The sequence below is a fragment of the Catharus ustulatus genome, chromosome Z (genome assembly GCF_009819885.2).
Source record: "Catharus ustulatus isolate bCatUst1 chromosome Z, bCatUst1.pri.v2, whole genome shotgun sequence".
In the NCBI taxonomy this organism is placed as follows: Eukaryota; Metazoa; Chordata; class Aves; order Passeriformes; family Turdidae; genus Catharus; species Catharus ustulatus.
The window spans coordinates 28,122,428-28,149,731 of NC_046262.2; the positions used below are offsets into that span (position 1 = coordinate 28,122,428).

Consider the following 27,304-nt stretch of genomic DNA (forward strand, 5'->3'; position numbering starts at 1 on the left):
TTAACAGGTGATAGCCATATTATAATTAGGGTATCATATTGATCCCAGATCAATCATAGCTGAATCAAAATAACTTCAGTTACCCTCATACAGACTGTTGCTATTACAGAGATTAGGAAAGAACTGTCCCTGTGGGAGATGACAGCTCATAACCACTTATGTCAAAGTTCCAGATCATAAAATCTTAAAGAAATGTGAAGTCTTACTGATGAATGTGCCTAACAATGCATCTTATTATGTTGAGACACACATGAAACAAGAATAACTTATCACTTGTAAAGAAAAATAAGATTACATCTGAATTACATCTTGTACAAGACTTGAGACATCAGTTTCTAGCCCAAGGTATGCAACAAACCAAAGTCACCTTTTCAAATCACACCTTATGAGACGAGAGAGGAGAAACAGGAGAAAGGCATTAATTCTGCCTTTTTGTGTTGATCCAAGATGCACAAATTGAGAAATATGTTGGTTTCTCAGCCAGAAGCACACCAGGGAATGTAACCTTACATAAGAAAAGGATACTCTTAACATGAAATCCCAGGGTCCAGTTTTGGGCATGTAAATCAGTCCAAGTCTGCTGGACCCATCTCAGAAGGGACTCAGTGGCCCTTTGCACTATTACTGATAACCTCAAAAGGGTGCCAAGTTAAGAGTTATCATTCAGAGTTCTCTCATTTTGTATTTTTGGCTTCTATCATCCCATGTAACAGGGACTAGATTTCAAGGCCTTAGCATTACACAGAAAAATTTGATTGCAAGAAAATGATTTAGTGAAAACTGTAATTTTTTTCTTCTATCTGATGAGAACTGTTGTGAACAACATACTAGTATTATCCTTTGGCCACAGCAGCAATCACTTTGTTAAATAAACAACACAGAGCAACTGGTGCCTTACCTTCCCATTTAACCTAAAGTTTTCCTGGCTTATTTTTCTAGCAGACTTTACATCTGCAACCCTTCCAAGAATCAGTCAGTGCCTCCTGTTTGGAGAAGAGTTAAAAAGCCAATCCATGGGTTAAAAAGTAGGGCTACAACGAGAGCACATCTTAATCTTTCCAGGGGTGTTACCACAAAGGTATAGTCTCATTTTTTGCTAACTTCCACTCTCAGCTGAAACCCAAGCTATTAAAACACCCTAGACAGCACCCCAGAAGCTCTTAGGACTGAAGGATCGTACATACATACACACACGGGGTAGTTTGGCAGCCTGCTGGAAGGTGACCGGCCTTCCAGAGGCACGGAAGAGGCAGGGAAAGGCATAGGGACAGGTGACAGCACAGGACAGGGACCGGGGCAGCTATACGGACACGGAGACCGGCAGAGACACAGCCAGGCACACGGATAGTGACAGGGGAAGGGACAGGGACACACGCAAGCGCAGGGTCAGCGGCAGGGGCCGGGGCAGGGAGGAGCCGCAGCAGAGGCGGAGCCGTGGCGCTGTCCGCCCCCGCCCACCCCGCTGCTTTATTACCGCCCCGGAAGCGCGCCCGGCACTCGCTCCTACCGACGCGCCGAGGGCGGGCGCTCCGGCCCGCGCTCCGATCGGCGGAAGTGTCGCTGCCCCAGTTCCGGCAAACGGGTCGCGCCGCCGGGACGGCACCGGGCATGGCGCTGTGGCCGCCGCGCTCCCGGGACGGCGGTGCCCCGGAGGAGGTGGACGAGGAGCGGGCACAGGCTGCCGCCTTCCGCCAGCGCCTGCCGGAGGTACAGGTACGCCCGTGCCCCGGCCCCTCGCATCGCGTCCGGCGCCCGGCGGCGCGGTGCGGGTCGGTGCCGGCGGCGCGGCCCGCGGAGGGGCGGCGGCAGCGGGCTCAGCGTGTCGGCACGGGGCCGTGCGGGGGCTGTGGGGCCCGCGGGGACAGGTGGGGTCTGGCGCCGGCCGCGCTGGGCAGCAGCTCCGCGGCGGGCAGGCGATGCGGAAGGAGCTGGGCTGGAGTTATCCCAGTGTCCCTGTGCCCAAGGAGCACAGAGGTAGGCGGTGTGTTTCTCTGTCGGTGAGGGCGAGGCGGCGATTTATAAACGCGTTCCAAGAAATTCTGTGTGTTCTCGCAAGCCGCTGCCATTACGTTACTTTACAACGGTGGAATTTTCTTCTTGTTAGTGCAGAAATAAAAAATGTTGTAATTCCCAAACAAAGTTGGGACAGTAAGTTTGATTTACTTGCATTAAAGTTTCCTTCAGATAATGTTTCACGAATTGTCCTTCGTGTGCCCCTGCCAGAGGTTATCAGCACTGCAGCTTCCATAACGTGGCATGGAAGGCTGAGGAACTAATGCATATGGATGCATTTTTTCTTCTCTCTTGGTGGAAAAAGCATCACATATGCTCTGGAGGGTAGTTTCTTGGATTACTGAGTGTGAATTCTGAGTGCACATCTGGAAGTAATATAAACGGGGTTGCTTAAGATGTCCCTTTTCTCTCCCAGCTATGAGTGGTGACAACCTCAACAGATTTGACCAAAAGGAGCATGTGCTTGTGCTCGGCCTTGGCCACTTGATACTTAAATACCACTTCTGGTGTCAGTTCAAGAGAAAATATTGGCCATCCGTTTATGTACTAGTACTGAAATACAGGCAGCAGCAGTTACTTTACTGTTGTCATCTGATATCACAAACCCAGTACTACTTATCAGAAGTGTATAATCGGGGTATTCTCACATTTGGTTGCTGCTAATGTTCCAGCCCTAGGATAGCCAGACGGATTTCAGCTGTGTCAAAAGTATTTTTACAGTGTGGAGACTATTACTGATAGCAGCACATGATCATGATTTTGCAAATATACTTAATAAAGTTAGGGTGGCTTGAACTGGAAATCTCTTTCTAGAAGACATAGCTGTACATGACATGCCTCATCACTTCTGCTGTTATAATGCTGAATATTTAAGGTGCCTTCCAGGTGCATTATTATTGCCTTTGAGATTTAGGCCAGTCTGCTTCTATAGAAACTGCAAACCAACAATTTTCTCTCCATAAATAGCATGTCTGATTTTCCTTACAGACATACAGCCAAGGGATTGAATTAGCCTGCCAAAAAGAAAGAGAGTTTGTGAAGCACTCTGTAGAATGCACATGGAACCTAGCAGAAGCCCAGCAAAAATTTGGTAGTTTAGCACTGCATAATTCAGAATCCTGCGATCAGGAATCTGCTCAAGCAAGGACAGAAGCTGCCGAGTTGAGATGGCGAGAGGAAGAGTGGAGAAGAAAAGAAGAAGCACTAAACCAGAGGGAACGGCAGAATTTATGGAACACAGATCCTGTTAGTAAAGAAGTTTTTAATAAGGTATGACCTACATCATTGTGCACAGAAACAAGTGCTAGTCTCTTTTGTTCATTCCAGTTGTTACTAGTCTGAGTGACTTCTATGTCTTGTACAGCACAAAAACACATTATGTCCCTCAACTTTGTGCCTTGGAAAATTGTGGAATAGACCCTTCTAGAAGCTATGCAAAGGCACATGTAGGATAGGAAGGTGGTTTGGGACAGCTGCACCAAAGGCAGGTCCTGCTGGACCAATTCAGTGGCCTCCTCAGTCACCTATGACAAGATGACGACATCAGTGGACAGGGGAAGCTTTACAGATGTCATTTATCTGGAGTCCTGTTAAAGCCTTTGATGTGGTCTCCTACAACATCCTTCTCTCTTAAACTGAGGAGAGATGGATTTGATGAGTGGGCTGTTAGGTGAATGAGAAAATGTTTGGTTCGTTGGTGGCATGGAAAGGGAATGGTTAATGGCTCAAAGTCCCAATGGATGTCAGGAGCCAGTGGTGTCCTTCAGGGGTCTGTATTGGAACCAGTAGTATTTAATACCTTCATTAAAGTTAAACAGAGTGATTGAGGGCACTCTCAGTTTGCAGGTAACACCAAGCTGAGTGGTGCAGTTATCAGACCTGAAGGAAGCCTTCCAGAGGGACCTGGACAAGATGGAGAATTGGGTCCATGGGACCCAATGTGTTTTAAAAAGGCCAGGTGCAAGTTTCTGCACCTGGGTCAGGGCAGCCCCTGGTACCAGCACAGGCTGGAGATGAACATACCTGTGCAGCCCTGCTGAGAAGGGCTTGGAGGTGCTGGTGGGTGAGAGGCTGGACATGACCCAGCCATGAGCACTCCCAGCCCAGAAAGCCAAACGTGTCCTGGGCTGCATCCAGAGCAGTGTGGGCAGCAGGGCCAGGGAGGGGATTCTGCCCCTCTGCTCTCCAGAGACCCACTCTCAAAGTAATGCACCTAGTTTTGGGGTCCCTTGTATAAGAAGGACTCCTGTTGGAGATGCCCCAGAGGAATGCCACAGAGATGATCAGAAGGCTGGAGCACCTTTCCTGTGAGGAGAGGCTGGGGGAACTGGGCTTGTTCAGCTTGAAGAGAAGGCTCCGGAGAGCCCTTATTTACCTTCCTATGACTTTCCAGTACTTAAAGGGGCCTTTTAAGAAAGATGGAAAGAAACATTTTTTATCACAACCTGTAGTAACAGGACAAGAGACAATGGCTTTAAACTGAAAGATGGTAGGATTAGATTGGACATAAGGAAGACTTTTTTTATTATTGGTGTGTCAAGACACTGGAACAGGTTGTCCAGGGAAGTTGTAGACGCCCCATCCCTAGAAACAAAAGAGATCAGATTGGACTGGTCTTGGAGCAGCCTAATCCAGTAGAAGATGTTCTGGCCTGGGCAGGGAGGATTGAAACTCTGTGGTCTTTAAATGTCCCATCCAACCCAGAATATGAAACTGTTAGTTTGCCTCTAGTACTGTCTACTGTAATATAAATTACAGTAATTTCACGACTATAAGGCACATCCTTTTGACTAAAATGTTGATCGAAACCCAGAAGTGCACCTTATAATCCGGTGCGCCTTATATATGGACGAAGTTGGGAAATTTGCCAGCCTGGAAGTGCGAGCTGCGAGAACTGCACCAGCCACGAGAGCCCCGCCTCGCCAGCCGGGAGCAGGCGGGAGTGCCAGGGCCCGCACACAGGGAGGGCGCTTGGGGCTGCGTTTAAACGCTGTGTCAATCTGTGAAAAATGTTTGCAAATTGAGCGCCTGCCAGTAAACCCTGCGATCGCACAATTCCATTACTAATTTGTTACTTTGTTGCATGTGGATCCTCGCTGCAAAAAAAAGAGTGCGCCTTATAGTCCAGTGGACCTTATACAAGGACAAAGTTTGGAAATTTGCCAACACCCAGAAGTGCACCTTATACTTGTGAAAGTACTGTGTTTATATGAACTTTTTAAAATAGTAGAATCTCATATTTGATTTCACAATATAATTTCAGCAGCTATCATTGCCTTTTTCTGAGCCCTAAAGTCACAAGCCAGACACAGTCAGGTGATAAATTGTAGTCGACTTTTCATGAAGGTGCAGCTTCAGGTGCACAACACACCAAAATACATGCTGAAAAATGCCCTGAAGGTGCACATGTGGCATAGAGGAACTACAGTTTTATAAATTTAGCAAATTAGCATAATTTACAGGAATGCCTGATTAGAAACACAGATGTTGAGGTAATTGTCCCTCTAGGTTCAACTCTCTTCAGATGCCCCCCTTCCTCTATAGTTCTTTATGGAAGTGTTGTCCCTGGTGTCAGAAGAACCAATATTAGGACTGAGCTTCTAGGAGTTCTAGTGTTTTGTCTTTCTTGCTAACTGAATAGGTAAAATACTAGATACTAATCTATATAGTTATACAGTAATAGGCTACAGAGGTACAAATATACATTAAGACTATATAAAAGCAAAAATCAGTTTGGCATCACTGTCACGTCTCCTGATTTCATTGATTCATCTGATCCAGGCTGCAATGCACATGATTCTGATGACTAACAGATCAGTAAGTTCCTATCTGGAAGCAGAAATTTTTCAGAGACTATAAGGAGTCTTTGAAATTCTGTTACTAGGTAATGCACTTTAAAAAAAAAAAAAAAACCCTTCTCAAATACCATATGACTCTGATACTGGAACATAGCCATTTAAATAGAAACATATTAAAATATAATAACTCCTTTATATCACTAAACAGTATGTGTGGAGTTTTTGTGAGAATACAATCTTTCTCTTCCTCAGAGCTTTATTAATCAAAAAAGAAAAGAACTTGAAGATGAAGCTGTGTCTGAACCACTTATGCAAAAACATGAACAAAAGATTAGACACTTTGGTGAGTCTGTTTTGCCTACATCTTGTGGTTCCTACAGAATTTGTGTTGGTTTGCTCCTTCTTGTACAGAATGAATGCTAATAAATGGAAGACCTAACTGACAGTCTGTTCAGTTTTATTTTATCAGGATTAAAGGATATTCCACACCAGTGGGAAAAGACAGGGACACTCCTGGAAATATAAGTCACGTATATACAAGTGCATGGGTCATCATCCATGGCTTTCTCCTTTTTTAAAGGAAATGAAATCAAATGTTTTTTCTGTCACCCGTTAACCTTTAAGGGTGTTAAATGGACGTGTTTGTTAACACCTACACTGAGAGTGTGTGTGGTCAGAATTGTGTATTTAAGAGTATACTTAATTATCCACTAGGTGTCACTTTGGCTCTATTGTAATTGTTAAACCCAACTGAGCACAAAGCTGATCTTGTAATCTGAAATTTTTATGGTTCTCTGAAGTGCTTGCCATTCAGGCTAGTTTCATGCTATAGTATAGTATAACCATATTTGCAGTTCTGGAAAAATCAAGAATAATCAATTAGATTGACAAAATTCAGTTCTTAAATACTTGTTGGTGGGGTTTTTTGTGGGTTTTTTTTTTTTGGTTTTTTTTTTTTTTGGCTTCTGAGGGGCTTAAAGCTGTCTTAGAGAAAGGGCTTTGAGCTCTGTTAGCCTTAGCAAGCCTTTCAAGTATCAAGTTAAGGCACAACACTGTCAGAGTATGCAAATAGCAGTAATAGGCACAGGTTCTCTCAAGTGCCTTAACTGTTCAGTGTAATGATACTTGAATTAGAAAACATCTCCCCCGCTGTGCATTTCAGAAGGCAAAAAAAGAAGAGGCTATCTTTTGGCTTCCTTGCTGAGAGCTGGGCAAAATTACTCTTTGTCTAAATTCAAATTAGACTGTTACAGAAGCAACCTTAGTACAGAAGGTAATTTTTTTATACTTCCTGAGCTCAAAGCCATATTTTAATTTATGATACATAAGTCCATTGTAGAAACCCACAGTACATTAATGCTTTCTGAAGTCACGTATTCCATGCTAGCTGCTGCCAAGGGGCAGTGTGGACTTTGCTATATCACATGAGCCCTGCTTCTGGATCCTGCTCTGCCTTCAAAGCAGTAAAGAACTTACATAGAATAACTGAAAAACAGTCAAAAGCTGTTGCTTTCTGTTTCAGCATTTGTTTGCTAGAATTAAGATTCCCTTAGGTCATTGCCATTTAATTTTCTTTAATCCAGTTATAATTATATGCTGATAGACAGGTGAAGCTGTACATCTGGTACGTGTTGCCAGTAATGACTGTCAGAGATACTTGAAGGACAATTTTAAGAAGTGCTCTGAGTATTAAGTTCTGATTTTTAAATTCAGCTTGGTACTTGAAGGTAGTGCCATGATACCACAATTCAAAACTCTGATTAACTTTCCAGTACTGGTGTGGCTTTGTTTTTTGAGATCAAGCTGTTTGTATAATTAATTGGAATTTTTCTAAAAATCTAGCAAACTATGTGTTAAAAGCACTCGAATTTTTTACAGATTACAGGTTCTGTTCTTTGCATTTTTATTTGGAAACATTTAGAGGATTTGTGTTGGTTAGAATCACTTAATGTAATCTCTATCCATAAATTTTTTTAAGTTATTTGGTGCTGTAACTAATAGATACCTACACCACCTTGTTAGCATACGAGAACTGATTAAAAATAAATTATCAGCATTACTAGAAATGCATGATTTATAATCTACTTTTAGTATCTTCAAAGTCTATTTATGCCTTCTGGTAATGCTCTTTTGGCATTGGTTAGATGTATAAATAAAACCCCCAAATTTAGCTGCATGCTGTCATTCTGAGGTTAATAAATTGCCAAGTTGTTATGTACACAAGTATTAAATCATTTATCCATTCAGAATATTTTAACTGTGTTTCTTTTATTAGGCATGCTGAGCAGATGGGATGATAGTCAAAGGTTTTTGTCTGATCACCCATACCTTGTATGTGAAGAAACATCTAGGTATCTCATGTTGTGGTGTTTTCATCTAGAAGCTGAACAGGTATGAAGATGTTTAAATCTTTGGAAGCACACATTTTCCCATTTGCACAGTAAAAAAGTGACCAACTTCATTAGTTGCTTAACTGTTTTTCCAACCCTCTCTACTTTATTGATAGTGCATTGTCACCTTTTTGTCTAGTTATAGCTAATTATGAGTCCCCTTGCTTCTGCAGTCTTATTTATAAAGTTTTCCTGTTTTATCTTTCCCAACACTTTGTAACTGGAGCAAAAGGAAATTCTGCTGAGTTTTAGAAATATAATTCTGCTAAGTTTTAGAAATATAATTCTGCTGAGTTTTAGAAATATAATTACAAGAAACTTCTTTAAACCAGAACTTCAACTTTTTCTTTTCCTTTTTTCTTTTTTTCAGAAAAGAGCTCTGATGGAGCAAGTAGCACACCAAGCAGTGGTAATGCAGTTTATTATAGAAATTGCCAGAAGCTGCAATGTGGATCCAAGAGGATGTTTTCGTCTCTTTTTCCAAAAAGCCAAAGTAAGCCAAAACAAGTTCTTACACTATTACTTGGGTAATGTGAGAAACTCACGATATGGTACAGGAGACCAGTGTTTTAGAGAGGGTTTCTTCCTAACCACGGGAGGCTAAATAATTTGTTGACTGATTTAGGCTTGTGGGAAAGTGCTTTGCTAGCAATTATTTTCTGGACAGAATACTTCATTACAATTCCAGAAATGATAATTCTGAAAATGAATAGTGGACTTTGCTTGTTGCAGGTGGAAAGCAAGATGCAGCAGGGGGACAGCAGATGTGTTACAGACAAGTAATAATCAACAATAGCAAATACAGACTGCTGTTAAACTCATCTGACTTTTGACTAATTATATGTTTTCAAAGTGTAGTTATGTATTGTCACAACTTTTCCATTTCATCTGCGCTTTACAGTGGGGCAGATAAATAGTGTCCCTTTCTAATGATGGAAACAGGGCAGTCCATAGCCATGCAGGAAAAAGGTGGAAAAACTGAAACTGTGATTTGCTGTAGACTGTGCTCAGTTGTTCAAGACTAATGGATCTTACTATTGCCTAAATGAGCGTAGTTAAAATGTAGTTTGTGCTTTACTTTTTATCAAAGGGCTTAAGCAAGCACCTGTTGTAAGGATAGCTTCTGAGTTGGAATAAATGAAAGGCTAAAGTTAGATTTCGTTTTACATGTTCTCAGATAAATCAGTTATGTTACTTAAGCATATAAATGCTGCAGATTATCTTAAAAAGAAGTCTATCTGAAATGTAATTTTAAATTGACTGACATTATTTTTGAATCGTTCACAGTTATTATTCCCCAAAAGGTATAATATGTCATTACTGCATGGATTTTTTTTTCAGCACTATGTATGGTTACAATTCAAAAGTAAATCTGTCTGAAGAACAAACATTTCATTTTACTTTTTGCAGACAGGAGAAGGGTACTTTGAGGCCTTTAAAAATGAACTTGAGGCATTCAAGACAAGAGTGAGAATCTGGTCACAATCACATGGCTTTCAAACTATGTTACTTCATGATCTCAGTGTCAGTCCTGGTTGTGTGGGAGAGTGGACATCTTTTTTACAGGTAGGTTTATTATTTCTAAAATTTAATTGAACTAAAGCAGGATTAGGTCCTGCCTAGAGAAGCTTTACCTTTTTAAGATATAAAGAGAATTATTTCTTGACTTGGTGGTAGTACTTGGGGTATATCACACAGTGTTATTAATACACAAGGCATATATGAGCTTTCTTTTTACTTGCTGGAATTCACACAGCATCAGCATAAGGTTAAAACATATATGTTTGTTCAGTGCCTTTACATTTTCATGCCTAAAATAAACACTGCATAAAACTGATCAGATCCTAGAACTGTATTCCCAGTCATCACGACGCACAATGTAAAATCATGGGATCAGTCAAGTAAGTCACAGAATCATAGAATGGTGTAATTAGAGCAGACCTTAAAGATTATCTGGTTCCAAACTCCCTGCCTTGTGGCAGGGACACCTTTCATACACCAGACTGCCCAAGCCCCATCCAGCCTGGCCCTGAACACTGCTAGGGATCCCACAACTTCTCTAGGCAAGAGATGTCAAGCCTATGGAAAGTCTCCCCTTGTGATAAAAGGAAACTGAGCATTCTGTGGTATTTTTTACAGTTCCAGTTATGGCCACATTCTGGAATGAAGAAACAACTGGAAAGATTTTCAAAAATTACGTATTAGGAAAGGAGTCACAATTGAAAGTACTTGTTTAAAATAATTGGGTTAAAGTACCTCTCAGAGGTAGATCAAACAGCTGAATTTTATGTAAATGTGTAGTTAGGTGCTAGAAATATTAAGACCAAATACAGGCTATGCTAGAAAATTTTAAAAATTCTTGATACAGTGATGTAATACTGATGGATGTTTTCAGGCCTTATTTCATTTCTAATGTAAATCTGTCTCATCATAAGATAGACAAGGCAAACAGTCTTCCTTTTTTCTCTCTCACTCTGTTTTTCCCTCCATGTATACAATTACACAGCATTAAGCTGTCAGTTTTTCATCTCTTGCAGAACACAGGAGATCTGCAAGGTTCCATAAACACAGATGTCTGCAGTTTCAACTCTGTGATACAAAGAGATGAAGAAGAATCCAAAATGATGGACACATTATAGTACTTTTAAGACTGAGGCCAAGTACTCTCTTATTTCCCCTTTGGTTTTTTTTTCCCCAAAGAAACAAACATGGCTATTTTCTTGACACTTATTTTTCTGGGTACTGCACTTTATTTTTCGTGTCAGATTTTTGTTGTTTTTGTTTGACTGGGGGGGAGGGACTTTGAAGGGTGGATAATTAAGAAAAACTTGTACTATTGTTTGAAATGTGCTGCTAGGTTTTTAGTTGTCCTTGAAGAGCAGGGTTCTTACATTGCCGAATGTGAAACTGGATGTGTTTTCTGCTACTAACCTTGCCTTTCATGACTTTAGAAATTAAACATCTGCACAAATACAATGTTTACAAGAAGCAGCAGATTCTTGGTAGAATCTGCTATTGTCTTACTACAGATGTGGATATGTTTTACTCTGAATATTGGAGATTGCAACTGTATTCATGCTACCTTGCTGACAGTATAAGCTCTCAAATTTGGTTATCACTAATAGCAATAAATCAGTATCTGGTATCAGTATTTTTGATCTGAATGGATTAGATTAAAACACTGGCTTTCTACCTCTACTAAGGGGATATAAATGTTATATTGTACTTTCATTAAACATAACTTTGGTTTAATCCTAAGACATAAGTAACACTTGTCTACAAATTAATGCTGGGTTGTATGATTTCTGGGAGTCATATTCTCTTGTTCATCAGGCTAAACCAAGTCCTATTATGGTGGAAGTAGTTGATGAAGAGAAGTTGTACAAGGGTTAGGCTAAGACCTTAGTTAAAACAAAAAGCTTTGTTACAGGTCATAGGGTGAGGTGTCATGCTGTGTTTCACAGGTACAGTAATTTCATGACTATGAGGCGCACCGGATTATAAGGCGCACCTCCGGGAGTAGGCAAATTTCGCAACTTTGTACATTATATAAGGCACACCTTTTTTTTTTGCAACGAAGTGCCGCACGCAACAAAGTAATGAAGTAGTAATGGAATCCCACTATAGTGGAGTTTACTGGCAGGTGCTCAATTTGCAAACATTTTTCACAGATTGGTGTAGCCTTTAAATGCAGCCCCAAGCGCCCTCCCCGTGCGTGGGCTCTGGCACTCCCGCCTGCCCCCAGCTGGTGAGGCGGGGCTCAGGGCTGCCACGGCTCAGGGCAGCTCACACCTTGGGGTTGCTGCGGTTCAGGGCGGCTCAGAGACTGCCCACAGCGCGGGACGGCATGGGACTGCCCACTCCCTCCCTCCCCGTGCAGCTCCTGCTGACCGGGGGCTGCCTGGTCACGCCCCCCCTCGCAGCTCGGCTCATGGCTCACGCTTCCGGGTTGGCAAACTTCACAACTTTGTACATTATATAAGGTGCACCGGACTACAAAGTGCATTTCCGGTTTCGGACCAAAATTTTAGTCAAAAGGGTGTGCCTTATAGTCGTGAAATTACTATACTTCATATGCTATTCAACCAAAGTGGGTTTATGACATTGTCAACTCAAAATTAAGTGGAAAACCATGAAAAGCTTCTTGTTTAAGAAGCTAGAAATCCAAATACATTTTCTAGACAAGGCCTTGCACAGAACCTTGCACTCCAGAAGTCTGCTGTGCTTTTGTAACTTGCTGCTATTACAGCAGGTCTGTCTATAAAATTGTGTACTGCAATTGGAAGATTAGCAATGACAGCTTGTGCCTCAGGTAATGGTATCAGTACACACTCTCCATCCATTACTGAATTGTTCTGATTGTATGTAAGGTCTGAAATACACATAGATTTCAAAAGTTCAGTTATAGCCTACCTCCTGTTTTTAGTTCAGGCAGAAAAACCCCAGGCAATACCACAGGCTGGGGCAGAGTGGCTGCAAAGCTCCCCACAGGAAAAGGACCTGGGGGTGCTGCTGACAGCAGCTGAACATGAGCCAGCAGTGCCCAGGTGGCCAAGAAGGCCAATGGCATCCTGGACTGTACCAGCAGCAGTGTGGTCAGCAGGAGCAGGGCAGGGATTGTCCCCCTGTCCTGGCACTGGTGAGGCCACATCTCAAATCCTGTGTTTGTTTCTGGGCCCCTTACTGCAAGAAGGGCTTTGAAGTGCTGGAGCATGTCCAGAGAGGGCAATAAAGCTGGTGAAGGCTCTGGAGGACAAGTTCTGTGGGGAGCAGGTGAGGGAGGTTGGTGGTGTTCAGCCTGGAGAAAAGGAGACTTAGGAACACACTCTGTACAACTCCCTGAAAGGTGGATGTAGCCAGATGGGGTTTGGCCTCTTCTCCCTACTAAGAAGTGACAGGACAAGAGGAAGTGGCCTCAAGCTGTGCCAGGGGAGGTTCAGGCTGGACATCAGGAGGACTTTCTTCACTGAAAGGGTTGTTAAGCATTGGAGGGGACTGCCCATAGAGGTATTGCAGTCACCATCCTTGGAAGTGTTTAAGAAATGACTAGACATGGCACCTAATGTTGTAAGTTATTTGGCAGGGTGGGGACAGTTGGAGATTGAACTCAATGATTTTGGAAGTCTTTTCCAACTTTAATGAATATATGATTCTGTGAAATAGGATCCAGTAATACTCAGTTTTGCCTACAGCCAAGATTTGGAAAAGTCTAAGTCTGCAGTATATACCCCAGAGTATTAGTACCATAGCAATAGCAGATGCACATAGAAGTTGCCTTCCATATGACTTCTGCTCTCTAGCCTTCTTTTGCAAACAGACTGAAGATAAAAGAGCAAGGAGCAGTTCTGTCCAACATGCAAATTCAATATAAAACTACAAGTTTCTACTGCATCTGCTTAAATTTGACAGATACTCCAGGAAAGGATAAGTAAACACTGCCTCCTCCTTAATAATTAGTTAATTATTAAAGGAAACTTAAAGGAAAACAAGTAACTTCAGGTTGTTTTTTAACTGAATGTTGTATGCAAGGGTAGTAAGGGCAATGTGACTTGCAACTGCTACCCTTAGCAGTAGAGCCATTGATCTAGCAACCTGTTTGTTACACATAGAAGTTATTTTCTTAGTTTCTAAGGGGATAAAACTGCATGGTGCAGAAATAAGTGTCAAATAATGAGATTCCTTCCCCCTGCTCCTTCTGGCTCACTGAAATTTATGTGTGCTGGCAAAAAAAAAAAAAAATTCACTGTTATGTATTGAAGTCAAAATGTAAAAATCCAAGCAGCTAATCAGGGTTTGTCACTGTAATATGTAGACATTTCCTCAAGAGGACAGTACAAGTGGTCAACCTTCTTGGCAAGCTTTCTTTAAATTAAAGTGTAGACTGTGGAGGTTTGTATTTCCAGTTATCTATGGAATAAACACAAGAGCTGGTCAGAGATAAGAATCTAATGAAAATTATTCCAGTTGCTACAATAAAAATTGCTACAGTAATATGCCAAAGTTAATACTTTGATCACTGGAAATCATGTCACTGGCATCAGTGAGCACTTGTTTTCAAAGATTGTATTGACATTGACATTCAGTGGTCAAGATCATCTAGCTTTACCAAATTACACTTAATCTATTCAGTATCTGCTATCTTTTTACTGATAAAGTCTTACAGGGTCACACAGAGGCTTTACAAATGTTACACATCATTGAAACTCCATTTCCCATGCCTGCAAAATAGTTACTCTGAGGGCAGAAATATAAACGTAATACTTGCTTAGATAATTTGCCCTGGAACTAAGTGTAATTTATGGTGAGCAAAACCAAGTCACATCTGTGCAAGCAAACAAGAAGCTTTCCATAAGATCACTTTCCATAAACACCAGCTCTGGTCTGAAATGGCTTTATGCAGACCAGTGGTCATTGTTCTTCACAGCTTCTGCCTAGCTCCAGTTAGGCACGTGTTCAAGAAATGTGCTTTCGTGTCCTTGCCATTGCTTCATTTACTGACTGAATAAATCGGTCAATGCGCTTTCTAATTAAGCTGTATTCTGAAATTCTTCACCAATCAATATTGCAAACGTATTTTCCAAATAAGAGACAAAAGAGTACCTGCTTTTGTTAAGACAATTACTGTATTTTAAAAATTAGGTATATTTAATATAAAAAAATACAGCATTAAAGTGATAACCACAGGCAACAAAACTTTACCATAATGTAAATTAAGGACAACATTGGACTTTAATTATTGATGAGTGTGGTAGACCACTTGGACAAATCCTTGATTGTGGAATCTTATGTAATTGGGAGTGAGCTATGACAGATGCGCAGAAGTTTGACTTATTTTCACCTGGGGTTGGCAGCATCTTTCTGGCTCACATCTGGCAACTTGGTTCGAAGGAAAGCATAGATATGTGGCCAGATCTTATTGGTTTCTGTTCCAGAAAAGGATTTCAATAACCCTTTTTTCCTAAGGAAGAAAAACAAGAAAGCATTACAGATGTCAAATTGTTTAATTGTTCCAATATCTCCACCTCATTTGAAGATTACCTTGGCAGGAGTGGGAAAATATGCATGTGAGGTAACACCAAGAACAGCTGTAGCATTGGAAATGCAAGCTGTACATTCATTTCCCTGTTCTTCAAACAGTTAGCTACTGACCACATCAGTTCATAAAACTGATGGCTGTCTGCAGAGCACTTAATCACAAACGGGGTAAAGTGGCAATGTTGTCACACAGCGTGTGCTGTACAGCCATTGTCCAGATGACTGTGATGACAGGTATTACTGGTTGCACCTCATGGACAAAAGAATGTGCATCAGGACAAGCAAAATAACCAGGCACAAGTAAGTTATTCTGAATTAGTTGTAGGAGCTGGTTTTATCTGTCAAGTATGTTATTATCAGGAAGAACACTTAGGTATCTGTCTTACTATGGTGCTCTGAGGCATTTTCTCTTTAGAAATCTAACAAAATTGGGAATATCATTGTCAATCTAGATAAATTTCTTCAAAACCTAACCTAACCTAACCAAACATGGAGCTTCTAGTTTTCTGCTGGAATACAATGAAGGGTGGTGAATATGGAAATACAGAAAGGACAATCATTGATGTTGTCAGAGTCTGATTTCTTTGTCTAGGCGATGTTAGACTAAAGCACTACATGGTGACCTCCTATATATCTATGTATTAGCAGTATGATATTTGCAGCTTTACATTTAGAGAAACATTGACTCTTAAAAGAACTAGTTATTTGTTTCCACAATGCAAATGACAGTTGTGAATTAGCTACTTATTCCCAGAGTCTTGCTACCTGGGTGCAATCACAGTCCTGTTCTTAGAACAGCCACATTTAAATCCCCATTAACAGTTTTTCTATTTGTGTATCACTTCTTAACCCCTTGCACTTGTTAGAAGAGCTTCTACTTATACATCCAGAAAACAAAACACTGTAAAATCTTGCCCCAAAAAAGGAACTGTCTCTGTTTCCTCACCCACCGGAGCTATTCTTGCTCAGAACAGTACTATGATGCATTGAATAATGCATAGCATTCTTTATAAACCTAAATGTGGCTGGCTGCAGTGAACAGGCTATTTTACCACATAGGTTCCAGAAAGTCATGTATAACACTGGAAAACCATGCTAATTCTACTGAGTTGATTTCTTAGTGAGTTCGTGGAAGTCATACAACTACTCACACTGCACTCACTGTTGTGGTAGAATATATTCTGTAACTGGAGAGATCTGTTCCTTGCTATGCTGATGCACAACAAGATTTTGGAATGTGGAAAATGATTTTACTACTTACCGATAATATTCTAGAACAGGTTTTGTTTGTGCATCATAAGCCTGCAGCCTCTTGCTGACAGTCTCGGGCTTGTCATCGTCGCGCTGAACAAGCGGCTCGCCAGTAACATCATCAATGCCCTAATCATGGTTAAAAGCAAACACCAGAGTTCTCACTTCTCTTTAAGTATGCTTTGTGTGATTTGCTATTTAAATTATGATCAATTTCCACTTAATCAGGGTGTAGATTTCCGCTTATAAAGAGAAAGGCAGCTGCCTCTGTTCTTATCTGGAATATAAGTTGTTGACTTTACAGTAAAACAGTCTGTTAGTTAAAAATATTTTCTCAGTATTGCCAATGAATATAAGATCATAGTAACTTGACTAATTTGCCCTCTGGAGCATTGATAGAATATGGGGAAGAAGAATGGAATATGAAGACAAAACCTTCACGCACAAGAGAAAACAATATTGTTGGTAATACATTCCTGTAAACAGGAAACGAGACCAAATGGACCTTCATTTGACAATACTAAAACGTGCAAAGGAGTTAATGGCCCTTTGATTTGAAGTTGCAAAATGAAAGAGTTACCATTTAGCAACAGCTGTACAAAAAAGTGGCATAAGAGTCAGCTGAAGCTTTCCCTACAGAGTAGGGACCTAATGTTCCTACTAAGTAAGTGTTTTGCAGGTCTACTAAGATAATACAGACAACTGTATTTCACCTGTTTAGCTCTATTCCATGTTTTCACTTTAAGTATTGCAGTCCACTGTGTTGATAAGTCGGCTAATTAATGAAAGGTAAAGCAGTTCCTAACAGCAAAGCTCTGGCAGCTGAAGCCTACTCTGATAAATCTGATAATTCTCTGTTCCATCTTGCCTGTGCTCTTCTGCCATTGAAAATAATCATGATTTTAAACACCTTGTTTTAAACAAAACAAAGCCAATATTTTCAGATTCTCACTTCCAGTGCTTACCTGGTATTTCAAGCTGGCCTCTTTTCCTGCAACACTGAAATCCAAAAACTACAGGGTCTGCTGTACTTCTGATGTAAATTATTAGAGCTTCCAACGTGAAATGTGATGTCACAACAGCTAAGTTATTTAGAGTTAAGGATGAAATACAGTTTTGGCTGAGTTGCACTAAAGCAAATCCTTGTTCTTAAAAACATTTAAGGTAACAATGTACAGTCTTTATCTTCAAGCTCCCTTTAGGATATCTCAAGTCATGTTCTTAAATCTGTTGTAAAGCTTCCCTGATTTAAAAGTTTCTACATCCAGTTTTGCAGTACAGCAGCTCTTCCCTTGAAAATACCCATCCTGGTTAAATATAAACACAGGGAAAGCATTAAGTGGATTCTTCTGACTGGTGGTTTGGCATTTCCCATATATAAAGCTTGATTTCTCTGGAGGAAGGAAAAGAAAACTACAGTGATTTCACGAATACAAGCCGCACCATTTTGACTTAGATTTTGCTCTCAAACTGGAAATGCGGCCAATATACAGGAGCGGCTAATATGTGAATAATTTTCTGACATTTCCACCCCCAGAAGTGGAAACCAAGGTGCCGAGTCGAGCAACTTGCTAGTAAAAGCCGGCATTTCGCGATTGTTACAAACCGTTACTTTGTTGCGCCGCGGGTGGAGCTGGCTGCCTGCAGGGAGAGAGGCGGGAGAGGTCTTTCCTTCCTTCCTCTGCCGCAGCCCGGGGGAGAGACGGGGGGCCCCGTGCTGCCATCCCCGCAGCCTGGGGGGAAGGCAGGGGTTACGTGCTGCCATCCCCGCAGCCCGTGGGGTAAGCGGGGGGCTCCTGCCCCCGCCCGCCGCGGCAGGAGCAGGCAGGCTCCGTCCTGGCCTGCCGCCGCTGCAGCAGGAGCGGGGAAACTCCGTCCCCGCCCGCCACGGCAGGAGCAGGCAGGCTCCGTCCCGGCCCGCTGCCGCCGCGGCAGGAGCAGGGAAACTCTGTCCCCGCCCGCCGCCGCCACCACGGGCGCGGGGAAGCTCCGTCCCCGCCCGCCGCCGCTGCCGTGGGAGCGAGGGGGGCTCCGTACCTGCCTGCCACCGCAGGGCAGCGCCGGGCCAGGGTGACCGAGCCCAGTGGCAGCGGCAGCCGGCCCCCTGTGGCCCCGCCGAGCGGCAGCGCCGGGCTGGGCTACCTGGCCCCGTCAGCAGCCCCTAGCGGGCTGAGCCTGCACAGCCTTAGCTGAGCCAGTAAATCCCGCCCTGCCGCGGTTCTGTTACTATTTGGCAACTTTGTTGCACGCGGGTCCTCACTGCGAACGACAGAGCGGCTTATATTCAGGTGCGGCTTATTTATGGACAAAAAACGAAATATTTGCCAACACCCAGAGATGCGGCTTATACTCAGTGCGGCTTGTATTCGTGAATTTACTGTACATTTTGGACCGTACAGGCTGCAAACAGGCTAAGGCCATGCCCAGATCCTGTGCCAGTGTGCAAGGCAGACAGCATTCCAGATCAGTGAACAGCTATAACAAGAGCTTACAAAACACCATGGTGTTCCAGTCTGCAGGGGACAAATTGTCCACCAGCTTGAGGTTCTGCCAGGTCACTAACATCCCCTCATACCTGCACAGTGTTACCAGAAAGATTATGTGCTCCCAAGAAATGAAATGAGCCTTTTTCTTCTGAGCTGCTGTGTTTTGAAACAACATATGCAAACAATATTTTACTGCAGCTAGCAAATGCAATGCAGCAGTTATTTAGTGCCAGCACCAAATGCATATTGCTTACCTGCACTTTGGGAGGACTGAATTCAAGATTGTAGACTCTACCACTGGCAGGGTGGATCCAGCGTGCTGTAAGCCGACACTTTATGGTCTCAAATGGCACGTCTAGGTCAATCACAGTGTCTATGTGACATTCTTTATCGAGGGCTTCTGCCTGAGCAACTGTTCTGGGGAAACCTTTTTAGAGGAAACAACTTCATAAGATTCCAAAAGCAGAGTTACAGCAAAAATTACCTGGATTGAATCATTAGAGAAAATAATTATTACACAGCAAAAAAACCAAAAAGCATTGTCATATTCTATAAAGATGGAAAAAACATCAGATTTTCCAATATCTTTCAGCATGTCATGGCATTTTAACTTCTTAAATAGCTCCCAGCTTTCATTTCTTCATTTCAGCTAATCATCTTCCCAACAGTGCAACAAATAAGTTCCAAAAAACCCCATATCCACATGTACAACATACTACTAGCCTGCATAAAAGCACTGTATACACATTTGGAGTAATAAAAACTCCAGTGAAAAGTTTCACTCAGAAGTCAGAACAACCTAGAAACATTTGTGACATCTCTTACTTTTACAGCTGTGTAGGTCTGGCTTAAGGTGGTGGCCATTACAAACCTGTTTTATTCAGTTGCAGTAAGCCAAATATATTACCAAAGGCAGTCCAGGATTTAGAAGGGTTATGGAAGTTTTAGTGTATCAAACTGTCCTCAGATACGATGACTGTAAGAACACTCAGGCTCATCAGGAACCTGTCTCTTCACTTCACAGATGCTGCATTTTGCCCCATTAAGTCTATGGCTCCCTACATTATGCCCTAAACTATTAGATAAATCTAGTGGAACTTAGGAGGGATGCAGTGGGAATGAAGAACAAGAAAGGTCTCCACAAAGAATATGAAATGAAAAATTGAGGACAAGACCTTCAGTGGTCAAAGCTACTGTAGAACATGCTAGTGCATCCTATATTCACTGGAACAATTCCTCTCCTCAAAAAGCTGTAGCATAGTGTCATGTTCTTCAGTAGTTTGTAATTTGCATCCTACTGCACAAATAAACTTCTCCATAAAGGCAGGTACTGATAGGTACAAAATGCATAATGTTGGTTATCTGCCCATTGCATGAGTGAGGAAAAATGTTAGAAAAAGACAGAGCTGATTAACTCAGACCAAGTGCTTGCTTGTACATTAAGTCTCTTGCACCTGGTTTGCATCACAGTCATGAGCTGTCTTCATCCTATTTCTCACATATTCACATTATCTCATAGAAGTGCTTCTAAATGTTTAGAGCAGAAGAAGAGCCAGGTCTTCAACACTGCCGTTGAACGCAGTTCAAGAGCTGCTGTTCTTTTTTACTATTAGCAGCCACCATGCTTCTAAGTTATGCAGCTGGAAAATGAGTTTGCTTGGTACTGAGTAATGAGAAAATTCCTCAACAAATTGAAGTGCCTTTATATAAGCATTTCATTGAAATTGAACTGGCATTTTCTACATAGTGTTTTCTCTATACAGAAAAAGATCTGCAAGATGTAATAAACTATGAAGATTCCAGAACACAGAGAAAAGTAGTCTAGATTATACAGCACATAAATCTAAATGGATTAAACCCACAGACACATATGACTCGAACTGCTACATCTGCTATGACTCTAGAAGCCACCAACCTATTGTAAGGCAGTAAATGGGTGTTTTGCTAAGTAAGCATACAAGCAGTTCAGCAGCTCTGCTTTGAGATAACTGACCCTGTCTGTTTGTTCTTCATTGCAGTTACCGAACTAAAGTTGGGTTAACATACTTCAACAGAAATATGTTGTTCCTGTCCATTATGCCAGAGCGATCCCTATTGTAATTCACTCAGTCTCATTACAAATGCTGATGCAGACAAAATTTCTGCTTCAAAAGTTTAAAGGCAGGAGCACATTAACATGCAGCAAAAATAGATTTATTCTCTTATGGTCTCAATACAATTCTCCTGCTGAAAGCTGCCAATGGGCACAACTATACTGCTACACATCCAGATCCACAAGACTGGAACTGTGTCTGCATGGGACCTAGAACTAAAGGGAAAAACCCCAACATCTGCCATTCTTTGCTTTATTGTTTAGGTTTCATTGTACTGTCCACTTTGGGAATGAAGCCTTTATCTCAGGGAGGAACCCAGCTGTGACTAAAGCCACCAGAACATTTCACTGTCCATAGGAGCAACTGTATAAATGTAACTATAATAAAGCACTAATGGACAGAGACCACTGTGGATTTTTCGCTCCCTTTAAATAGAAAGCCACACCAGTAACTTTTTTGTTTTATCTACTGAGATAGGTTGTGACTAGAGTCTGAAAAAACATGCATCCAGCCTAGACACTATTTTTGTGCTGGGCATCCAACTGTACTCCCATGGGCTGGAATAACAAGAGCCGTCCAGTTCATGAAGACAGCAGCAAATGCATTTTCTCTCTAGTATGAGTGCTGAAGCAATGAGCTTACACTGCAAAACTGCAAAACAGCTCACTCTGGAGAACAGAACCAAACAGCAAATGAAGGAGACCTTTTAGGGCAATTGAGCAATGGTTTTTATTACACTCCACACTGCTCCAGTACTTTTCCATACTTACCTTGTTACTGCATCAGATCCCTACCTTACTATTTAAATAATTCCAAAGCCCCATCCTTCAAAAGTTTCTCATTCCCCAAGAACTTTAGTAAAAAAATACTTTTGAAAAGACACTTATCAATGCCTATTTTAATAGGAAAATCCCATATGAATTTTCGTAAAAAATATCAGAATTGCCAGTTTTGGACATTTTCTGGAGTGTTGAACTACTCTTTTTAACATAAGTTAACATAAGTTAAATATCCCTGTAATGTTCTGAAGGCAGGATACACCCAAAGCAGTTGTCAGCTGAAGAAACTGGGGCAGACTATCTGCTGAAAATTTCACAACAAACTGGCAACCAGTGATCAAAGCAGTCACAAGTTTTCTAGAGCAGTTTTTCTCTCCATATATAGTGATATCCAACATGATCACTTACCATCCAATAGCCAGTTGTACCGGTCTAGACCTTTTATCTCATTCAGCATTAGTTGTGTCATGATGTCATCTGGAATAAGCTGCCCTTGATCAATGTAGGACTTGGCAAGGATCCCCACTTCTGCAAAAGTAAAAGTTGCATTACATTACCTCTGACCTTCAGCAAGCCTGCAAAAAAAATTGTTTTGATCGGGATGACACAGAAAAGTTGTTAACCAGACAGACAGCACACTTGCCAAAATTGAAAAAAAAATCCGAATGACCAACTAGGATCTGACCATGCAAATATGTGTCAGATTAACTAGATGCAGCTGTAGGGCTAAACACACCTCTATCTTCACACCCTCTGAATAAACTGTATTTGAAATACGAAGTTCCAAGAACTAACATGAGGAGAGGCTATTAGTCAAGGGTCTTCAAAATAAGAAATAAAAAGGATACAAGTTTATTAAGATATCAGCCCCCAGACTTCCTGAAAAGAAAGTTATTTTGTCAGCTTAGTGGCTGGTTACTAACTGACACTTAGGCTTTATTACAAACATAAATGCCTTTGGCATTTAAGAAAGCAGTCTGCAGTGGGACACGCTTGCCAGATATGTATTTTTATGACTACTAGAGTTGCAAGAGGATGTTTACAGATATTGTACATTAATTATGGGGCCACACAGAAACTAGTACTTTCCCATGAACTGACTAACCTTTAGTACCAGTCATTTATCCCACTGGCTCACTAAAATTCCATCCATGAATCATAGTTCCAGCTATCACACCAAGCTCCTACACGCCAGGCAGTAGCATGCTATAGTTCACCCAAATCATGGGTATAGCCAGGAAGAAATTCAGTTGCCTAGGTTGTATTGTAGGCACAAAGTTTCTGTGTCTTTCATCTATAAAACAATTACCCAATTATGTTAAGTAACCCAGAATAGCAGCTAGATGGGTTTTATTGTGGATGTGCAGGAGCCATGGCTTGCAGCCAGTTAAGATCTAGTTACAGAAAAATAAAGAAGAGAAAATGGGATGGACTGACAGACCCACACAAGGTATAACCACTTTCAGCAGAAAGCAATGACAAATGCAATCACTCAGTGCATGGAATGTGCAACAGGAGAGAGGCCCTTCTTCACATGAGGCAACTGAAAGCACTACATGCCCTCAAATAATGCAAATAGTAGCTTTAATGATGAGTTAAAAAAAAATAAAGGAGCAATTTCCCCTTACTGCCTGTTCACATCTGTAGTCAGACTTTGAAAAGTACAAAGACCATTTAGAAATAGTTACTGTGCACCTTGGCCAGACTTCAAAACACGCTCACTATGCAGAAAAGAGTCAGACTGTGGTTCCTGAGTCCTCCAGAACATCACAAACTGGAAAGGTGACTGTCTGCATGCTTACAAAGTGTCTCTTCTTTTCCCTACCTCCCTTCTTCATACCTCTTTTATTATTCTAGTGTGCTTTGAACCATGTACCCTGCAAAAGTAGTTGGGAGAAGGAATAAATCACATCTAGATAATTTAATGTGTTCTGATGCTTGGCTTTGCTACTGATTTATGTTGCAGCACTGCTCTAGCCACAATGATCTAAAAATATGTGCAAGGCAAGGTTCACAGGTAACAATTCTTACTTACTTTGGAAAGATTAATGAGTGTTTGGGCCCAGAAAGATTTAGAGTACAGCAAGCTATTATTAGACTAATAGAGCTTGAAAAATGCTGCCCTTTCCCTCTCTCCACAGAACCCGGGTCACTTAAAAAATCACTATTACAGAACAAAAAAATAGGCACAACTATACCCAAACAGTCATATAGTTTTGTAGGTTTTACTTAGTTCTGGGTTTTTTCAGGTTGGGTTTAAAACCACTACAGGCATGGCAATCTTCAGAATTACAGGTAACACAGCTTTCTTTCCTTTGTAGGTGATGGCAGGTATCCATGTTCCATGGTTTTACAAAGGATTGGCATGTTCTAAGTACATTACAGCAACCAAGCTCTAGCCATAATCAGACAATAATTACCTTAGAGAGGTGGTCACAGACTCTCCACTGTCCAGAAGAACATGATAATAACTGTGGAATGATAAGGACACTCATCTTCAGCAGGACTTTTCAACAATGTCCATTTTCACAAGACAGCAAATGCAAAATTTGCACCATATAACTACTGTTAAGTATGTCTAATTTTTCAGGGTTTTAACTGCTCATCTTAGTGTCATTTCCCAAGGAACTGGAAATTGCAGGACACCACTACTATAATTAAATCCCACTGACTGAATTTGTCAAGGCTCTCTGAGTCACCTCTTAGTTGTTCTCCTGTTTTCGGTATGCTACCTAGTTCTGCTAGCTCGGATTTCATCTCAACTCTCTGGGAACCATTTCTGCTACTAGTGACTGACTTTCTGTGAATTGCAGTAGAGTTTCACCTGGGTTTACTAGTGAATGAGTAAGTCTGTAGCAGATTCTGGTAAACTCTGCTGCAGCTAATTCAGAGCAAACTTCACCTCTTAAACTGTTGACTGACTTCCACATATTATGGATTTTAATGTGTCTGCTAAACTTCCATTTCACATGTTTGCTCTCCTTCACAGTCTTTCATTTGTCCAACCCACCTTTGCTTAACCACTTCTCTCTCCATCACTTCAGGCTCCCAGCCTTAATTTAAGCAGTATGTTACCTCCACTTGCAATTCCCTCTTCTCACACAACCTTCAGCATGACTTTGGTGCTCTGTGGCCTTGCACAAAACCCAAAATATTTAGTAAACATTGTAAACCTCGAAACACTTGGTAAAAAAACATTGCCTTAGTTTTTTTGGAATGACTACCCACCAGGTCTTACACTGAAAGTTTATAACAGAATGGTTTTGTGACCTTCTGTAAATAAAAGCTTATGATTGTGCAACCAAACAGAAATGGCATGAGTATGATCAGGTATGTCTATGCAGGTGTGTGCCTAGCAAATTCTTAACTTACAATTTCTACAATATCAACTATAGTTAAGTCAGTCACTGTACTGAACTCACTATCCTTACTGAGTAAACAGAATTTTTGTGAGGATGTGGAAATCTCATCACAACAGCTTCACCTTCAAACATCCTCATGAGTATTTCAAAACTAAGACTGCCAGTTACCTAGGCATATTACTACAGTGGTACTCACAAGTGAATGTAATACTTTACAGCTTGAAAAATAATTGCTGAAAATAATACTCTCACTTCATCACTTGCAGCCTGAGATGGTTCTTAAAAGGTTTTTCAGCCCACTATATAAAGAAGCAGATGTGGAAGTCAGGAGGGAACCTTCCATCATTGCAAAAATCCACTAGAGAGGGATTGTGGTATCTCAGCTGAGGCCAGAGGTCAAGCTAGGACTACACAGCAAGAATAATTCATATCTTTACCTAGTATAAGCATCACTGTATGTGAACACAGACCATGCTGAAACATTATATGAATTCATGAGACAATAATAATTTTAAAAGGTAGGTGGTTCGAAAATTTCGCCCATGGTTTTTTTTGAAAGCACTGCTATGTTATGCCTACCAACTAGGCCTAATTTTGGAATAGCTATTAACAATTCCAGGTACCTCTACTTCCAGCCATCAAATGAAAATCCAAAAACGTCTGATTGCTCAAACCCCCCACTCTTGGCCCGCCTGTTAAATGATGACAATATTTTTCTCTTTTAAGATGCTTCCATCTGAAGAAACCGAGAAACTACCAGAGCTATTACAAAGACGTACAAAAACCACTGTGTGCTCACAAAAAGCACCGAAGATGAGAAAACAATGAGGTGTAACAAAACAAGGAAAACATGATAACCCCAGATAGCCCCAATAGATGAACTTGATAGTTGATGAAGAGGCTGGTGAGTGACAGGGTAAGGAGGACCCCGGCTGCGGATGTGAGGCCACTTCAGCGGCCGCTGGCCTCCAGAAGAGCTGTGTGAAGTCAGCCAACCTCTGCCTCGGTGGAGGCACGCAGAGCTGGGACTGGGGAGCAGCACACCGCGGCACAGAAGGAGCGGGGCGGGGGCAGGAATGTGAGCTGTGAGCGTGTCCCTTTCCCGGAGCGCGGGCAGGAATGTGAGCTGTGAGCGTGTCCCTTTCCCGGAGCGGGGCTGTGTCACGGGGGAGCTCCCATGGCCGCGTGGGGACCGCTCCCGTGGGACGGACACAGGAAGAGGCACCGCCGCCGCCGCGCACACCCCCTACCCCCGTCCCAATCCCACCTGTCCTCTTCTGCATATTGTCCCTCAGCAGGTCGCCGCTGGAGAGGTGCTTCACGCCGAAGTGCTTGATAATCCGAGCGGAGACGGTGCCTTTCCCGGAGCCTGGCGGCCCCATGATGACGGCCCGCAGCAGCGGCGGCACCACCATGCTGCTCCTGCCGCTCCCGGTGCTCCCGGCGCCCGTGCCACGGCAGCAGCGCCGCCTTCCCGGGAGCGCCGCCTCGCCCCGCCGGGCAGCCCGGGACCGGCCTCCCAAGGAATAGCAGCGGCAGCTCCTCCGGCTGTCAATCAGGGGCAGGAAGGAAAGGTCCTTGACGTAAGTGCACGGGGGGAGGGAGGGATAAATGACAGACGATAATGAAAGGCTAACTACAGCAAATTGCATCTTAGAACATCGCATCCGACCGCATTTAGGCATCAGCGTTCAAACCGGGGCTGACCAGCTTCCCTGCACCCCTGTGCCCAGGAGGCACATTTTGGCTGCTCCCTAAGCCGTGAGCCCCTCAGCCAGCCAGTCACTGTCAGTGCTCTAAATGGGCTGGTCCCCCAACCCAGCAGTCCTCTCAGTCACAGAGTCAGTCGTTCGGTTTGGAAAAGACCCTAAGTTCTTTTCCTTTTTAAGGTCCCCGAGCCCAACAACAAATCCAGCTTTGCCAGTCCGTCCGTAACCCATGTCCCAAACTGACACAAGTCCACCTTTTAAATATCCCCAGAAATGGTGATTCCACCACTTCCCCGAACTATCACGAGGATTTCCCAAACTGAGCTGGGACTTGGCTTCTTACCTGGCTGTCACCTGATGAGCGCTTGGCTGCTTACACGTCCCATTGC

At 42.3% G+C, this 27,304-nt stretch overlaps 2 protein-coding genes across 5 annotated transcripts; one reads left to right on the forward strand and one right to left on the reverse strand.

Moving 5' to 3' along the window:
* The first annotated feature begins 1,563 nt into the window (after window positions 1-1,563).
* Window positions 1,564-26,423, forward strand: CDC37L1 (cell division cycle 37 like 1). Of its 3 annotated transcripts, none has more exons than XM_033085564.2 (7): window positions 1,564-1,713; window positions 3,001-3,282; window positions 6,063-6,153; window positions 8,086-8,201; window positions 8,571-8,693; window positions 9,611-9,766; window positions 25,933-26,423. In XM_033085564.2, exons 1-7 carry the CDS (start codon window positions 1,609-1,611, stop codon window positions 26,032-26,034), a joined length of 975 nt encoding a protein of 324 aa, XP_032941455.1. In that variant the 5' UTR covers window positions 1,564-1,608; the 3' UTR covers window positions 26,035-26,423. The 3 variants fall into 3 exon arrangements, with proteins under 3 accessions (XP_032941455.1, XP_032941456.1, XP_032941454.1); XM_033085565.2 differs by lacking the exon at window positions 25,933-26,423 and adding an exon at window positions 10,738-11,407 and having other exon boundaries at window positions 1,565-1,707; XM_033085563.2 differs by lacking the exon at window positions 25,933-26,423 and adding an exon at window positions 10,738-11,407 and having other exon boundaries at window positions 1,566-1,713.
* On the reverse strand, window positions 14,812-27,304 carry AK3 (adenylate kinase 3). Of its 2 annotated transcripts, XM_033085568.2 has the most exons (6): window positions 26,474-26,562; window positions 24,265-24,315; window positions 22,253-22,372; window positions 19,227-19,399; window positions 16,497-16,615; window positions 14,812-15,158 (listed from the first exon to the last, which is right to left on the reverse strand). In XM_033085568.2, the coding sequence occupies exons 3-6, from the start codon at window positions 22,311-22,313 to the stop codon at window positions 15,035-15,037; spliced, it is 477 nt and encodes a 158-aa protein (XP_032941459.1). In that variant the 5' UTR covers window positions 22,314-22,372; window positions 24,265-24,315; window positions 26,474-26,562; the 3' UTR covers window positions 14,812-15,034. The 2 variants fall into 2 exon arrangements, with proteins under 2 accessions (XP_032941459.1, XP_032941457.1); XM_033085566.2 differs by lacking the exon at window positions 24,265-24,315 and having other exon boundaries at window positions 26,474-27,304.